The sequence below is a fragment of the Salminus brasiliensis genome, chromosome 13 (assembly GCF_030463535.1).
Source record: "Salminus brasiliensis chromosome 13, fSalBra1.hap2, whole genome shotgun sequence".
Lineage (NCBI taxonomy): Eukaryota > Metazoa > Chordata > Actinopteri > Characiformes > Bryconidae > Salminus > Salminus brasiliensis.
In genome coordinates this window covers 37315263-37333652 of record NC_132890.1, presented here as the reverse complement: position 1 = coordinate 37333652, position 18390 = coordinate 37315263, and the positions used below count along the sequence as shown (strand labels likewise).

The 18390-nt window shown below is 40.8% G+C and overlaps 1 protein-coding gene across 2 annotated transcripts in view; it reads right to left on the bottom strand.

Moving 5' to 3' along the window:
* nectin1b (nectin cell adhesion molecule 1b) overlaps nucleotides 1-18390 on the bottom strand; it is a 279635-nt gene that overhangs the window by 34023 nt on the left and 227222 nt on the right. For both annotated transcript variants that reach the window (XM_072695374.1, XM_072695373.1), the window contains exon 7: nucleotides 2027-2120. In XM_072695374.1, the coding sequence (XP_072551475.1) occupies nucleotides 2027-2120 (94 nt within the window). The remainder of the gene's footprint in view (nucleotides 1-2026; nucleotides 2121-18390) is intronic.

The window sequence follows — 18390 nt, the reverse complement described above, 5'->3', positions numbered from 1 at the left end:
TAGGCTTTTAGAAGTATCTCCCCTCCCTATGGGCAACCATAAGCAACCATAAGGTTCTCTGTGCTTCCTTGAAACATTTAAAAGATGCGACGAAAGCCCAGAAGAATCAGATGTGCACACATTCACGAGGACCAGGCATCTGAGGCTTAGTGGCTCCATTCTGGTTCAGAAAAAACATGGTGATGTGGGAGGAGGATGAGAAGAAAGAGCACTACAAATATTCATTTTGGAGAAAGAGTTGAGACATGGGGAGATGCCTACAGATTCTAAATGCAAAACAACTCTGATCTTCTGGATCCTGCAAGCTTTTCAGATTGGGTCACGAAGAGGCTATCACAGCCTGAGCGTGCTTATCTCCTTGCTTCAAAGTGACTGTGGGCCTGCTTGCATCTGAATGGAAGGAGCCCTCAGAAGCGCAGTGAGGGAAGGGTCGAAAAGGCTTCTTTCAGTGCCTGCAAAAGGAAATTCAAAGGAAACTTGTCCAGCGCATGCTCCTCGACATACGGTGAAGGTTCAGCATTAAGCAGGTTGACCTTCAACGGACAGGATCGATGCAGGGAAGTTGGTTTTGCTCCCCTCCATCCAAAATTAACATTATCCACAAAGGACAATGGACCTCATCGTGAGTACTTAGCCGAAGACAAATGCAAATGTGCACAAGGTGCGGCGAGAATACTAATGCAGGCATTGCATAGCACTGCTGAGACCAAGGACCTCAACGCATGGCCACTGAGGCTATCACAGCTCACTAATCCCACAGCCTATTACAAATCTGTCCTCAGTCCTCGCAGTGCTCCAGATGGGTCGTCTACAGTATGTGCCATTCATCTGACTGATCGTGATCCCATGCACTCTATGTAACTGCCAGTGATCTCATGCACACCATGTTTAGATATTCCCTGCTTAGACTATGTTTACATTACATGGTTGAAGTGGCACAAAACTGATTGTTTGCATAAATGTGACACAGATGTGCCTTTTTTTGAAGAGCTTTGTGATTTGAGACACTTTCATATGTGGTCCTTGATTGGATAAATATCCGCTGTATTCATTACACTGTTGTCATTGTCTAGTGTTGACATAGTGTCATCAGCAGCTAACCTAGAAAAAAACAAATGAGGACAGCAGCGGTGACTGTGCTCAGCGGAGGGACTTTTTTGACCTTCCTGCAGCAATCATAAGCTGTTGTCAAGCTCTTACCCATCGTCCAAGACAAATAATCTTTGCGATGAAGAATTAGCACTGCTAATTTGTTTATTTTACTGCTACTGCATGAAGTATTTATGATGATTTTTATTAGGTTTGAGCCAGAACGAATGCCTGCTGTCCAAATAAAAAAATCAGATAGAGGTGGCAGGCTTTGCATGTATCAGGGGAGACATATGTTAAGTCCTTACCCTCCTGGTGTTGAGAACATTTGGGAATGGGCAGTACTAAATTGGGATAAAAAAGGGATAATAATTGACCAGCAAACTTCAAACACAGACTTTCGTGACTTTTGGGATGAGTTGGGGATGATGAGGTGGGGTGTCGATCATCCAAGATCCTGACTAGAAATCTTGTTGCTGAATGCAATCAAATCCTCACAGCAATGATTCTCCAAAATCTAATAGAAAGCCTTTCCTGGATAGTAGAGACAGTTCCTCCAATAATAGCAGGATCAACTCTTTTTAATACCCTTGATTTCAGAAGAGGCAATGAGTGAGCAGGTGTCCCAATACTTTTGTCCATATAGTGTATCTGATGTTGTGCCATTTACTCTACTCATAAACTCTTTATAAGTGAAGGCATTTTAAAAAATGGGGCCATATGTAATTGTTCAATATTACTGATTACTGATAATTACAGTTAATTACATTTGAGTACAGAGTGCAGTGGATAAATGAACTCCACTGCAGCCTCAACTGTCAGGTCTGTTCAATTTCAGGCACGATGTGTACTAGTGCAAGCAACAGGCCACACATCCTGCAAGTGCGGCTGTGCCCTGCATGCAAAAATATGGGCGGAAGAGAGGAAGCCATCCTACCTGGATGTCATCAGATGTCAATCCTCCTTTCATGTCGCTAGTCTTCTTCTTGGGCGGTGGGGGGGCGGGTTTGTGAGCAGGCGGGAGGTCTGTCCTGTTGAAGGAAGAGAGGAAACAGAGAACAGAGTGACACCCCGCACCCGACGCAAACTTTCATAATGCACTGTTCTCTCCATGCCGCGGGTTTGACAGACGTTTCCCTGCGCGGCTTTGTTGCAGTCGGAACCATTTCAACTCTGCCCTATCAATGGCTCTCACCGGCCATGGAGAGAGTGATAATGAGAACGGACTGTGGCAAGAGAGAGCAGGGGTGAGAGTCTGACGATTAAACAGACTGACAAAGAGGAAGCTCTTGAAATGATCACATTTACAGCAACTGCCTCGCATGCTCTGAATGACGAGCACATCATTTAACATCTTTCCGATATCAGAGATGATGCAGATGATCAATTAGCCAGTGTCTCTAATAACTGTGTAATTACATATTAACAACCCTGCAATAACTGTGTGATTACATGCATAAGAACTAAAGTCAATGCACATGTGATTGTATAGACTATAATACTGTGATCTATCTGCATATTTAGTCTACAGTAGGATAGCCACGCCCACTTTTAAGAGTTTGTATCTTCTGCCTTTGTTTCCAATTTCTGATCATTTTATATAAATTGTATTGCAGTCTGTTAGAGCTATGTATCCAGTGTCTCTAATAACTGTGTAGGTACACATCAAAGCCCTGTGATAACTGTAGTTACATATCAAAGCCCTGCAATAACTATATAGTTACATATCAAAGCCTTGCAATAACTGTGTAGTTACATATCAAAGCCCTGCAATAACTATGTAGTTTCAGATCAAAGACCTGCAATAACTATATTGTTACATATTAAAGCCCTGCAATAACTATGTAGTTTCAGATCAAAGACCCGCAATAACTATATAGTTACATATCAAAGACCTGTAATAACTATGTAGTTACATGCCTAAGAACTAAAGTTGATGCACATGATTGTGTAGGCTGTAGTACTGTGACCCATCTGCAACGGTGAACAAATCACTAGGAAATACACTGCGGATGAACCTGAAGAAAAAGATTCCCTGAAGGTTCCTCAAAGCAACTTAGGAGAACCCCTAAGTGTTCCTCAAGGGACTTTTTACTGAAATAGCTTCAAATCCTTTTTGTGATCATATTGTAAAACAACAATAATAATAATAATAATAATAATAATAATAATAATAATAATAATAATAATGATAAACCCTAAAAAACAAACGTTAATTCTTTACAAAATTTACTAAATAAATAAATAAAATCTCAATATTGGTGGCCTGCCCATATTTACTTCTCTGGTCATTTCAAATTAAATGTGTATTCAAAGTGAATGCAGTCTGAAGTAGGCTTCTGATGTGGACACTGATCAGACTATTAAGCATCATTTAAAGCTATGTATCCAGAGTCTCTAATAACTGTGTAGTTACATATTAACAAGCCTGCAGTAACTGAGTAGTCGATGAACATGTGATTAGTATAAGCTGTAGTACTGTAATCCACCTGTGAACAAATCACTAGGAAATACATTGGTGTTGCATGGACCCGTTACTGTGTAAATACACAATTATTCGAGACACTTAATTTAAAAAGTGGGAAACTCTGGAATTGAGTCATCCACATGCTGCCAACAACTGTATTCTTTCATAGCTACTTCATAGACAAGCTCTACAGAACACTGGCACCACTCCCAGTCTAATGAGAACTGTAGCTCACAATGTTCAGAGCTGCTTCCAGCGCTCACACTGGAAATGTATGTAGTACCAAAAAGGTTCTTTGACATCGTAACAATAGTGGAACGCTTTAGAGAAGTGTGGCCAAAAAAGAAGGTGACCATTTCTGGCTTGATGAATATTATTTAGTATAGTCTGTTTAAATGAAAAGCTCCTCAAAGAACTTTTATGGGTTCTTTCATTTGAAACTGTGGAGGAATCTCTTAAAGTGCTTTGAGGGACCTTCAAGAAAAGAGTGTTTGAAGAAAAAGGTTCATTGAAGGTTCTTTAAAGCACTTTAAAGGGTTCCTCCACCCTTTTGAAGAAAATTGAAGACCCCATAAAAGTTTCTCAAGAGCAGACATACAGACATTTAGGTGGATGTTGTAAATGTAACACCTTCAACCACTGACGCAGGTTTCCTTCTTCAGAAGGTGGTGGATGTACGTTATATGGCGCTCCACAGCACTCTGATCTTTTAGTGTTGTGTCCGTAACACTGCTGTTGTTCAAGCGAAATGACTGTGCTACTGTGACGCCTGATCAGATTATACTACTCTCTGTACACTCCAAAAACAAAGCAGCTAAAGATGCCATAGAGTGACGCCTTTAAGAACCATTCTTGTAACAGAAATGTGATTCTTAAATTGATGAAGAACCTTTACATCAAGACAAAATGTTTAGGTCATTTAAAGATTCTTCACACTCACACATCTCTATGACAAACATGATTCTTTATGAAACCAAAGGAGGTTCTTTCTTCTGTGGCATCATTCAAAGAGCCAGAAGCTCTACACAAAATGACCCCTATCCATTGTTATGAATCCTGAATCCAGAACACAGCGGGTCGGGTCATCTTCAACGTTTCTAAATTCAGCCATGTTCAGCTCCTCCTCTGCTGAGTTCTCTCTTCACTGGCTTCCTGTAGCTGCTGCCCAGGTCATCAGATTCAGACCCCTGACTGTGGTCTACAAAGCCAAGACTGGACCAACCAGCCCCTCTGTACTTGATGGTGATGGTCAAAAGCCGATCTTTCACCAAGAGCCCTTCCAGCTTCAAGTACGGCTCGGCTCGACCCGCCATCCTTTAAGATCTACAGAAGACGAGCATCCAGACTTTTTACTGTCCTGCACCGAAGTGGTGGAACGAACTTCCCCTGGGTGTCCGAACAGCAGAGTCCAACGCTCACTGTCCTCAAACCCAGACTGAAGACCCTCCTCTTCTGAGAGTACTCAGGTGAAGAGAAGAGTATTATGGTCTCCATATTGACTTGTGTTTAGTAGAGTCTAAGATTAGAGGAGCTTTGAATTTTTAGTCTATTTAAACTAGCTGAGGTTCTTCTTGGGTAAATAGTGAAGCTCTTTTGTAGGTCGCTCTGGATAAGAGCGTAATGTAAATGTAAATAAGGTGAATATTATAAGTGTTATTAGAGTATTTCAACCCACACACTGCTTTTTGAACAAGGCAAAATAAAGAGCCGTTTGGAGCAGAGCTCATTCATTTACATTTGCCAAATGTACAGAAACAGGTCATATAAACATGGTCCTATATGTGGTTTGTATGTTTATATGCATCCCTCTGTGATGCATATAAACATACAAATGTCATATATGGATACAATACAGTACGTGACAAGAAAATGTAGTATGTGCTCCATATCTATAATAAACTGATCCAGCTTTCCTTTACTTTAAACTAATGTTCATAAATGATTGTTCATCCCTTCAAACAAATACTTAGTCCTAATAAGTAATAACTACAATTATTTCATCAGATTTAATCTACTTCTGTTATTCAAGTAGGTAAGTCATTATATCTAGCACTTGTGTTAGTATTGATAGACATGTCCACACCTACAACAATGATGGAAATGTAATGTTTATGATATGGCAATTATAAGATTATTTTTCTGAGCCATTTTATCTACATATTAAATATGTTTGGATGTATTTAAGATGATTTTTCTATTTGGGAGTGCGTTAGCATTCCGTACCAGTTTACAGGGTTTAGCAGGGTTTGGAATAAAACACCCAATTTTCCAGACTAGCGAGGAACGCTTGTTCCACCTCTCATTATGACACAGTTTAATTAAGATGACACACAGCAGGGGTGAGTCAGACTCTCCACCGCTCTGCAGCGCCGTTTCCAAAGCTTCACGGGCCTCAGAATTCATCTCAAAATGAAGTTCCTGCAAACGAACACAGGCAAAACTGCAAAACAGATGTCGAAATTATTGAGGGGGCAGAAAGCCGCACAGAGTCTCTTTTGCATGTACACACACACGTGCGCGAGCATGGGTGCACACAAGCCGGGCGACTGTTTCGGCCTCAGCGTTTGTGTTATTTGACAACGATCCAAATGATTCCACCCGACAGGTGAGCGGGAGGGAAGCTGCTGTGTAATTGCCACCGAGAGAAAATCTCTTCCCTCAAACATGTTAACAGTCAGATGCCATCCAGCACAAGCTGATATAACAGATCAAAGATAATGAAGCAGAGAGAGAGTGAGAAACACACAGAGCGCGAGAGCAGGACTATGTACCACTCTGACAGAAACGCCTACACACACAGAGAAGCGCATTCGCCGCTGTCCTTATTGAATAGCATGACCTTTCCACAAGGCCAAGCGGGCTCTTTAGAGAGGAGGCTGCATCGTGCATGAGTGCATCTCTTAACTCTTTCCTTTAGGCCTCTTACTTCCACTCCATATCACCTTGTTTCAGAAAGGGCTAATAGCACGGCCCAGCCAGAGAGCCACGCGACAGCAAACACCGCCTGACGATGCTCTGCACACTACGAAAAATCATACACACACACACACACAGACGAGACATGTACACTTCATTTCCAAATGTTTGTGGACACCCTTTCTACTATATACATTCAGCTACTTGAAGGTGCATCCACTGCTGACAGAGACAATGTACTGCCAATAGAATAGGACTCTCTCGAGCAGATAAACATCATGAAACTATTGGCACAGTGTGTAATAAATACCAGGCGTGGGCTAGAGGGGTGTAAAGAGGTGCTAATGAGTGGCTAACAAAGAGCTGAATACGAGCTGATCAGCAGTATCATTCCAGCATAAACCCCATACCGTCTGAGCATGGCAATGACTGAGCCTGCTCTAATTGGTGGAGTTCATAAGAGAGTCCTATGAATAATGCAAGCGGCCTCGTAGCAGGCGCAGCTACAAGCGCTGATATGGCAGCTGGGGAGGGAGCTCCTGAGTATAGTGAAGAATTGTCATTTAGCGCTGGTAGGGCTTAGTTCCATTAGCTCCTGCGCTGTGGGTGTGCAGTGACCTTTTCAGCACTTGTGCGAGTGTGTGTGTGTGTGTGTGTGTGTGTGTGTGTGTGTGTGTGTGTATGTACGCTTTCCTTCTCTTTCTCACCCACTCGCACACAAACACACATGCACACATGAGCATACACACACTCCGTCAGAGCGAAGACTGTTGATTCACTCCAGCCAGTGTCTTTATTTGTGTTGCGCTTGGAAGCTGCAGGCAAACATCTCTAATGTGGAGCACTTGTAGCACCCCCCCCCCCCCACACACACACACACACACACACACTCCCCCACTCCCTCCCGCCCCGATTTATTTATTTATTTAAAGTTATTTTAACTCTATTTTTGTGATCACGTTGCGCAGCTTCCTGACACGAGGCATAGCAGCTTGTCAGTATTCATTGACAGAAGAGACAGAAGTGAAGACAAAGGAAAAGCAACACGCCACTGCATCATCATCATCATCTTCATCATCCTCCTCCTCCTCCTCCACACCCTCCTACAATATCACAATCCACAGATTCGAGACTGTCAGATATGTATACCTTCATGTTTTTAGGTACTACCCCAATTCTAATACCTGGTGTAATAATAGCACTATGTAAATATCAGCTGCACTCCATCTGTCTTCTCCCTCTCTCACACACACTTACACCTAAGGGCAATGTGGAAAGGCCAATTAACCCACCATATGTCTTTCGGAGGGAACCGGAGCAACCAGAAAAAAAACACCCCACACAGACACTGAGAGAACACACAATAGGTCTTATAGACAGTGACTGGAACGAGGACCGAGCCCACAACCAGGCCCTTGCTGCTACCTGCTGAGCCAACCTGCCACCCACCCCACACACACACACACACTCCCCAAGGTTCCAATGTACATTGATTAGCCATAACATTCTAGGTGGGTCAGAACATCTCCAAAACATCAGGCATGTCCTTCCAATATGTTCCAAGAAAGGAGAACTTGATGTTTATTGATGCTCGTGGAGGCCACGCCCACCTCACAACTAACAGGACTTCTGCTGCTAACACTAACGGCTTGGTGCCAGATACCATCAGAGATCTTGTGGAGTCTTGTCATGCCTCGACAGGTCAGAGCTGTTGTACTGGTACAAGGGGGGCTAGTGGTACTAATGTTATGGCTGATTTATCATCATTAGAATGATTAACCTAAAAAACAAATAGGATCACACTGTGGGGTGAACACACCTTTTCCAGACTTGATACATGCTGATGCTGTGTGCATTTTCTCTCAAAGCCTCTTGATCCTTTGTTTTATGAGATGATTAACAACAGGATATGAGTTTTGCTGCATCCACACTACAAGCAGCCTTACAGGCCTGCTCTTTGAAATGCCATTGCATGAATGTAAGTCAGCTATTACACTTAACACTATTTTATGACACATCAGCTATTCAAACTATAACGTTCTACTGACTAAGCAACTTAACTAACCTCCTTTGCTTACGTTTGCCGTGTCTTGTTGAGTTTGCAAGTTTTAGAATTTCCTGTAACTGCAGAGCACAGTTAGCTCACATATAGCAAAATGTATTTTTCGGCATGTTAACAATCTTGTAATTCAGTGGATCCAGTGGTATTCTGCTGAAAAGCGTACATATGACATTTACTAAGATATTATTTTGTTGAACAACAGGTCTGATTTTTGAAAATCGAGAGTCGTCTATACAATTGTAAGCAACAGAAAGTGAACCCTTTGGACTATTCTACATTTCTGCATTGACTACTCATAAAATGTGGATTGATGGAATTATCAATTAAAGGCAAATGTGGCACTATTCATGTCTTTTATTTGTCTGTCTTTTATTGAGCAAACAAAGTAAACATCTAAAGTGTAGGCTAGAAAAAGTAAGTTAAAGAAAAGGTACATCTATTAACCTGTAGCTCCCCCTGCACAGCACTGAGGAGGAATTTGGACCTTTCCTCCCTGCAAATGTGTTTCAGCTCATTAATATTTCTGAGATGCCTTGCTTGCACAGGTCTCTTCAGGTCATGCCACAGCATCTCCACAGGGTTAAGGTCAGGACTCTAACTTGGTCATTCCAAAACACAATCTTATTCTTTTTCAACCATTCCTCAGTTGGTGTACTTGTGTGTTTGGGGTCATTGTCTTGTTGCATCACCCAACATCTCTTTACCTTGAGGTCATGGACTTTCTGCTCTTACATTTTTATGCAAAATATTTTGATACAACTTTGCATTCATTGTTTCCTCAATGACCGCACGGTGACCAGACCCTGAGGCAGCAAAGCAGCTTCAAAACGTGATGCTTCCTCCGCCATTGAGAGGAGGCTCTTTTTTTTTTTTCAAAACATACATTTATACATTTGACCTGAAAAGATTTACTTTTGTCTTATCTATCCAAACAACAGGACAGCAGCGGCTTCCTTTGTGACGTCCTTCAATGAACACCATTCTTGTTTTTTTCTAAAAGTAGATGCTGTATGTCCTTTGCTGTTACCTTGGGCTCTTCTCGTTTCTTTTAGGATTGTCTATTATTCTCTTGCAGGGGACAAGATGTCCACTCCTAGGGAGAGTAAAAACAGTCCTGAATGCTCTCCATTTGTAGACAGTTTGTTTACCTGTACACAGTTGTACACTTAAGACAGAGGTCTTAATTGTCCTGCTCCTTTCCTGTCTTCTGAGGTCTGTTGAAATGTATTTGCATAGAGACATGGCTCACACTGACCAATCGTTCTAGGTAAGAACAGCTTTGTCTGTAACCACTCTCTCTTGAAGCAGTCATTAACACAGAGGTTCACTTACTTTTTCTAGCCTGCACTGTGTATGGTTTCTCAATATGCTCAATAAAAGACATTAACAGAACAGGGCACCAAGTTGTTCAGCGATCTAATGCGCTACCACTATGGCCTGGGGATCGTGACCTCGAATCCCGAACCATGACGTCAGTGTCAGGAGTCCAGTAGATGGCGCTCTCTCTCTCCTCATCAGTCATAAGCGATGTTGGTTGGCACAGGCGTCTGTTAGTTGGTGCAAAAGACCTTTCTCTCTGTTCAAATAGAGGCAGTGGATGGCTTTGTATGGACTGTACGGTGTTGGGAGCATTGCTTATGCTGGGTGAGTTACGAACGGGTGGGAAACATTCGACAAACAATAAAAAAGTACATCTACTCATGTGTTATTAGATTAGGTAAACTGTGTTTGTCAGCAATTGTGACTCAGATAACAATCAGACCACATTTTATTAGAAATCAGTGTAGATATCTAGGTAATTCTACAGTGTAATCTCTTATTGATAGATTACAGTAGTAGTTTGTGTTGCAAAATGCTAATTATTTAAATCAATTCTCACAGATTTTGTCTACGCTCATAACTTTGTCCAATCACTGCATTATTTCCACACTAGACATGTTAAATTGTGCCATATACTGCACCTAACACCACATACTGTTATTCAAAGTATACTTCTGAATTTGCCACCAATGGTAGTATGCTATTTCACACACTATTTAGCAAAGCAATGCAGTGCTTCATGTGGATCAAGAGGTTTGGTGTGGGGACAATGCGACAGGGTGGTCTTTTGTTCATAATGCATGTTCCCTCTTTGACTATGAAGTTAAACAAATACTTAATAATTATATGACTAGGCTAGTTGTTGTTCACTGATGTGTTTTAATGGCTACTAAATCAAGTCCTCAACAGTTTCCAGTGCTGCACTTAACAATGTAACAACAGCCTAGCAACACCTGTGTTTCTGACTTAGTCTAAGTTAGGGGGTGTGTTCTAGGAAGTGAGTCTCTCCCAATGTGAGAGAGCAGTCCAATATGTTGATACAGCCACAGAAAAGTGAATGCCATTAGCTGTAGTCACGTAATTTTAGTCATTGCCCCCCACCTAACTAAATGCCTGCTGTTTACCTACTTCATCTGTTTTTCATTATACCTAAATACATTTGCCATATAAGGTGTCTGCTCAGTTGAGGAGGGGTCAGGATTCCTGGAAGAGTTGCCGAAGCATTGGATTAGATTATTGTTTGGTTGGATTTCTTTTTCATGGTGGAAAAGATTTTGGCACCACTGTAAGCCACCACTGCAATGCTACCAGCACATTGTTGAACAGCCCTCAAATAGTCTCAGCACCAAATGCTCCACCCGCATTGAGACAAAGCTTCTAAGAAACAAAGCCACAACTATCATGATTTTGTTCGTTCCTATCCATATGTCCGCAAATGCCTATTAAAGGGAAAAGCTCAAGATTAGAAGAAGACATCTAAAACAATTAAGCCCACCTTGTGGGATCCAGTTCCATGTGGGCATGGGCTGTGAGTGGGTTTGTACATTTATGCATTTTTACTGGGACTCAGTTGAGCTTCCAAACTGGGCCCCATCATTACAGCCTACCTTAATTTTCCTTACATGAAGTGTACAACCCAGATGAGGCCATGTCTAACTTCTCCTGGTTCCATCATTTACATTTACATTTACGGCATTTAGCTGACGCTCTTATCCAGAGCGACTTACAAGGTTACTCGTATTACAGAGGTGGGCCAATGTAGTGTTAGGAGTCTTGCCCAAGGACTCTTATTGGTGTAGCGCAGCATAGTCACCCAGACCGGGAATCGAACCCTGGTCTCCCACATGGTGTTGTAACTCAGTGGCAGGTAGCGGTGTTATCTGTTGCGCCACACCAATCACCATAAGTTCAACTGTCATAAGTTTTCGAACATGTTTTGGAATCTGAAGTATTAGCGATGAAGACATGGCGATGGAAAGAAAGCTTAGTTGCGGCGGAAGTAAGTGGTCAGAGTAGGAGAGCTGTCGTCTTTAAGCAGCAGAGTGCTCAATGACGTGTTTGGAAGATTCTGACCAATCACTGAACCTGGTGGGCATCCATATGTGAGGCCAAAGTGGAACCTGAAAACATTCTGGCTCCCAGTTGGACTCCCTATATAGGCCCCATATGGATATGTTAGCTGGGATGTAAATACAAGGTTAAAAGTAAAGTTAAAATGGGATTAGTTTGCAGATTAGTTGGCATATATGGACTGAATGGACTGGTTATTGACATTAGCAGCATCTTTATACTACATTGATTTCAAAATAATTAAATAAAGGGACACTTGGTTTTGCATTATAAGGGCCCATGGCCAACAACATGGTCCTGTACTGGAGTTTTCTTGCAACATTTCTATTATCTGAATGACACTATACCCTGATATTGTATCAAATTAAACCTGTGTGTAGATTCTGAGATATGGCAGAAAGCATCAGCCACTGACGTTTCATTATCGATATTCAAGGGAAAGCAATAATGAAAGACAGCTAAATAATTCAGCAACTTTCCTCATATTCCATTCTCAATTTTCTTTATAGCAGAAATGCACTGCACCTCTTTTAAACTCCTCTTATATTTCTCTTATAAAGCTCTCCCTCTACTGGGAAAATGTATGTAATTATTGATCTAATTACAATTATAAGGTATCATGGTTTACCTCTTTTCCCATATTGAGTATCATGCAGTGTTATAAAATAACACTCTAATTCAGAGGTATAGGAGTCATGAATCACTGAACTGAACAATTGATTTGGCCATTGAAATCCATTAGGAGTGGCTTCAAGAACAGTGTGTAGAAAATAACACCCATCAAGCATCTAATGCACTGTGTGTGAAACGTTCTACCTTCGCTGACCCCCTGGGGACTCAAGAGGTAACTGTGGCGGAACTGAAAGAGAACTAAATGAAGGCTTGCGCATATCAAGTGGATCAGAGACAAAAGGAAAAATGCCTAGGAGTCAAACCCATAAGAGCAGCGTTACCAGTATGAAACAATTGGACCAAAGCAAAGTCTAAGTGAACAGCCTGTGTCAAATGCAGCTACAAAATGCAGTAGAACATTTCGCACTGACAGGTGTTAGTGATCTGGACAAAATGTGGCTTCAATTATGGCAGTGAACTCAGGAAATCAACAATGACTCAAAAAAACACCAGGTATTTGTTTCTAGCGTTCAATTTGTTTGATAGTTTTCAGTGTATTGACCCGATCCGGAGCAAATATCTGCATCAAAGTGACTTGGCTCGCCTTGTTTAGAGGAAACAAAGCCGTGCTGATTGACAGCTTTAATTACTAACACATGCAACCTCCTGTTCGGATAGCTCTGCAGGGGTAAACCCATGACTTTATTACTTTGTCTCTCACTGTGCTGTTCAACACCGCGTCCGCTCTTGTTGTTTGTGTTTGCCTTTGCTTACAAAGCAGCTAACAGGATATTAGGGGTGTAACGATTCTTTCAAAGTTCAGAAATCATTTTGATACAATACAGCATTTACGAGAACCTGAATATGTGTCTTATGGTAATGTTGTTTCATTTACAAATTTCCATTTGCAATTTATTACAATGTTCAGCACTATAAAAGTACAATACTCAACACACACTCTGGTTCTATGCCATCCTAATCTAATGGTCCAATCACAAACTAATGCATTAGCCCCGAGATTGCAGTTTCCCACATACCAGACACCAGAATGATTGTTCTCCATGTTATTATTCACAAAGTTGCCTTCTTTGGACCGACACTTTAAATGTTATCATGTCATATACATTATATGGACAAAAAGTATTTAGACATCTGTTCATTAATTGTTTATCCTGCTTTTGTTGGAGTAACTGTCTCTACTGTCCAGAAAAAAAGCCCACAGCAAGATTTTGGAGGAGCACTGCTGTGAATAACTGATTGCATGCAGTGAGAGAGCATCAGTAGTGTTAGGATTTTGGATGATGATCACCACCCTGTCTCATTCCCAACTTCCCAACTCATCCCAAAAGTACTGGATGGAGCTCCTCCATCATCATTCCAGAGAACACAGTTCTTCCAGTGCTCCACAGCTCAATGATGGGGGCCTTTATACCCCTCTAGCCCACACCTGGCATTAGGCAGCATGGTGTCAATAGGTCCAAACATTTGGACATATAGTGTGTGCACGTCTCGTCACTCCCCCTCCACCATTCTTAAATAGAAAGCAACCACCAAAAGGATCACTGTCAGCTAGATAGTATTTGGGTAGCTGGCCTTCTAATGTCTTTGGCCAGAATCTGGCCCCTGATAAAGGGGTAGAGGGTGAAGTTATAGCAAAAAAAATGACTGGCATAGCTCTCAGTCAGTCCCAGCCACCACCAGAGGTGGGTAGTTACTACATTTACACTACATTTGCGTTGTTACATTTGCTTAAGTACTGTTTTCAACAAAGTAACAAAGGAATGAGCAGGTGTCCCTATACCTTTGGCAATATAGTGTAAGTTTCTTTTATTCCTAAGCTAAATATTCTAGTCCATTATTTTAAGGAATTTGTAGAGGAATTTGTTCTGTTTTGAGTTCGTAAATGTTTGTAAATTGTGTTTATTTAATTTTATTTAATTTTATTTAATTTAATTGCTAAATAAATTATGTTAAGATACTTGATTTGGTTTCTGTATGTGCTGCAGCACTGTTGCCTGAATAATTTGTAGTTTTCATAATAAATAAAAGGGCCTCATAAAAGAGAAATAGACTTATTGCTAATACAGTATTACATTTTTGATACACTGAACTAAAAATAATAAAATAATACTGAAGGTAATTTATTAATAAAGTACTTACAGAATTTAGATTTAGACAGGCAGTAGTCTAGTCAACAAATTCAAATGAAATTCAACAAAATTTAATTAGAATTAAAATGTAATTTAATAAAATTAAATAAAAAGCATATTTATATGGTTGGTACCATATAGAATACCCAATCTTAGTATCGTTCATCTGATGGTGATGGTCCCCTTCCCTGAATGGAAGGGTAAGTGGGTGGCTGGCACCTCGTACATCAACAGACAGACTACGGTCTATAGTTTCACACCAACAAAATCCACCTACATGGTGTCTGCACCTGCTGAACTGGCACCTGTAGATTCTTGTGAACAGATAAACCTTTGTCTGCAAGGGTTAGGGCTACTTTTGACCCATGGCAAAGCCCATGTTGTTTGTCCTGTGCATCTCCACTGACCGTAAAGGTTTAAAACGCCACGCTGGACGCAAACCCAGACTGATAGACATACATAAGTGGCTGTGAGCTGTGGACACTCTGGATTGCTCTCCGGAGTTCAGCTTTTTATAAGGTTGCATGGCCCCTTGCAGAGACATCCACCTTGAAGACCTGGAGTCCTTCTCGCTCGGCTGCCCACAAAAGGCTCAGGGCAGCTTAAGGGAGGAGATTTGACGGGGATAGAGAGAAAAAACATAACTAATCCCTCCTCTGAAAGGAGTAATCTATGAGAAGAGCTTTAGGAAGAAGCAAGGATAGTGTAAAAAAAAAAATAAGAGAGAAAAGAAAAGAAAATTACTTTTTGGTCGGCTTTGACAAAAGAAGCGGGGTTATCAGCGGAGAGATGAACACTAAAGGCTACTGTGGAGAAGTGAATGTTTAAATAAGATGTTTTTTCTTGACAAATACAGGCGGAATATGAATCCGACAGAGCTTTCAGCCTTTGTGTGTTCCTCCATTAGAACTGAGAAAAAGCTGGAGGAGCAGGCCTAGTCGAGGGCTAAAAAAAAAAAAAATAACAGACTTTTGACTGTGGGCTTCAAACTGGTCAGACCAATGATCTCCACCGCCTCTATCGATTTGGAGCTGATCACAATCTTACTTGGCAATTTAAATGCTAATGATACTTTTAATTGCGGGATGGAGGGAGGAAAAGCGCAATCTGATGTAGAGGAGGGAATTATCTGTGAGCTTTTGTCTCACTACCATCCTCTCAGACAAAAGCCTCGGACAGGTCTCTCTCCAGGCCGATGCTTTGGTATTGACCCGAGAGAAAGTGAGGACAAGGAGATTAATCCGTAACGATCGGTCCCAATTACACATGAAAACATGCGTCCGGAGAGGCGTTGCGAATAACAGCGAGCAGAGATGAGATCTGCTCTGATTAGTTGAACACTCTGACTGTGGTGGTCCGCTGGAGTGAATCTGATGGAAGATAAACCTGAGGGTAAACACAAACTCCAAACAGATAATAAATATGCGATTGTACTTAGATTCCAGCTCACGGCTTATAACCATCCCGCATCAATATCTGCAATTTACACTGGTCTGTCACAGCAATGCACCATAATGGATCCCGTTCACTGAGAATGGGGAAAGTGCCTGCCTGATACAGTGTCCTAATTTTGGGATGAACGTCCTCAATTTCCTCACATTTTCTTATGAGAACGAATCAAAACATTGAAATATCGACAATAGATGTTTTCTTTAACCCTGTAGATGCTTTCTACAGGCCCCCTAGTGGCCGTTCATATTTTTCAAGCTTTTAAACTTAGTCTACCGTCAGTTCCAGGCAGCTTAAGAAGGTACATTTTTATAACCAAATTAAATAAAATCAAATAGGACACTTATAGTTCTCTATGTGTAAAAAGCTCAGTGTTGATCTGCAAGGGGTGATATAGCAATGGTATAGCATGTTGATAGGCTAATGTAGATCACTAAATAAAAATCATAAAAATATTGAACATAAAAATGAATTCAGTCAACAGATTAGATTGTCTGGTGTTTGTCTGATTATTGTCTAGAAAGCAACATATAAACCATTCATTTTACATCGCTAATGAATAAAATGCTGAAGCCTACATATACGCTGAGACTCGACTGATGTCCCTCTAAAATGTAAACCTTGTGTTGTCCTAAGGGCCAAAAAAGGGCTTTACTGCTGTAAAGAAAACATTTACATTACATTTACATTTATGGCATTTAGCAGATGCTCTTATCCAGAGCGACTTACAAAGTGCTTTGCTATTTACCCAAGAAAGTAAACCTTAGCTAGTTAGAAACAATATTGCAGACATAGACCAATCCAGACATATATTTAAAATGATTTTAAATAGATAGCCCCTACTGTATCCTCCGATAGCTTCTACTGTTGCTTCATAGGGTGATGTAATTCAAGCATTAAAACCACTCTTTTAACTATAAATCCATTCATATCATCATTAATCTTTTGTATAAAACTAACTATTGCTGTTTTTTCTTTCTTCTCTCTCCAGTTTTTGTAACTTCTATCCCTGAACGTATTCACATTTTATTCTATTGGCTAATTATAAACAATACTATGCTAAGTTGCAGAGAAAAGCCCTGTTGAAAATGTCTCTTCAACTTGATTTATGAATACTTTTCCTTTAGGGACCCTAACATTAGAAAAGGTCAAACATTGCTTTTATTAATATTCCATGAAATGTGTAGACCACCAAGGTTCATAGATTGGGTAACTAAGGGTAATTTCTTTGACTATACAGTAAGTTAAGACTACATAAGGGTTAAAATCTTAATCTTAATCTTATCTGCAAAGAGCCAAAAGTTTTTTATCCATACAAGCAAGAGTTCACCTCAGTTGTTAACGAATTTAGACCAAATGATTGAACAAGTGGAACTGGACGTATTTTAGTCAGGTGGATTTCTGCTGTTTGAGGAAAGATTGGTGACCTGGGTCCTAAGCAGGCTGACATTCATGATAACATGCAAGTGATAATGAAGTTGAGCTCATCCCACCAAACTAGAATCTGGACAATTTCAGTTTGAAGATACATTCTCATGCTGTATCAATCTGCAGTCTGAGCTAGCTAAACTAATCTACTAGAGTCTATTGATCAGCACAGGGGATGTCTGAATTTGGATGGTGTAGCTACTCCAGCATGACCAAGCTGATTAATCAGCATAAAGAAGCTGGTCAACCTGCATGATTAGCCTGACCAAGTTGGCCAAACAGCTTGACAAGGAAAGTCTTTTACCTCACTTATGCCCTATGCTGGTAAATCAACTAAACTAGTCCAACTAGTAAAACTAGTAGGGTTTTCATCTGATCCAGCTGGATGTTCAGCTTGTCAACCACCTTCAATGACAAGTTTTAATTATCTGAAACATCTTGATTGTTTTTTTTAATGAAAGCATTAATTATAATAATTTAGACTTTTAACTTAATCTCTGTTGAGTTCAACATGGTATACACCCATTAATGGTCAACTGACACTGGAGAATGTTTGGACCAGACTACTCTAAATGCACTGTTAGGGACCTTTTTATTCGGCCCCTTGCTTGCTGCCAAAACTGCCTTCCTCTCGTCTCACAAATACAGAACCGTGATGCGAAATACAAACAGCGATAAACAAACTGTGCATTATTCTGTGAAACCAGCCACCAATATTCAACAAATCACATTATGAAAGCATAAGTATAACTGTCATTCACTCTGCCTTGCTGGCTCAGCCTACAATGGAGTGTCTATCAATTATTTCAAGTGTGCTCTAGATCACA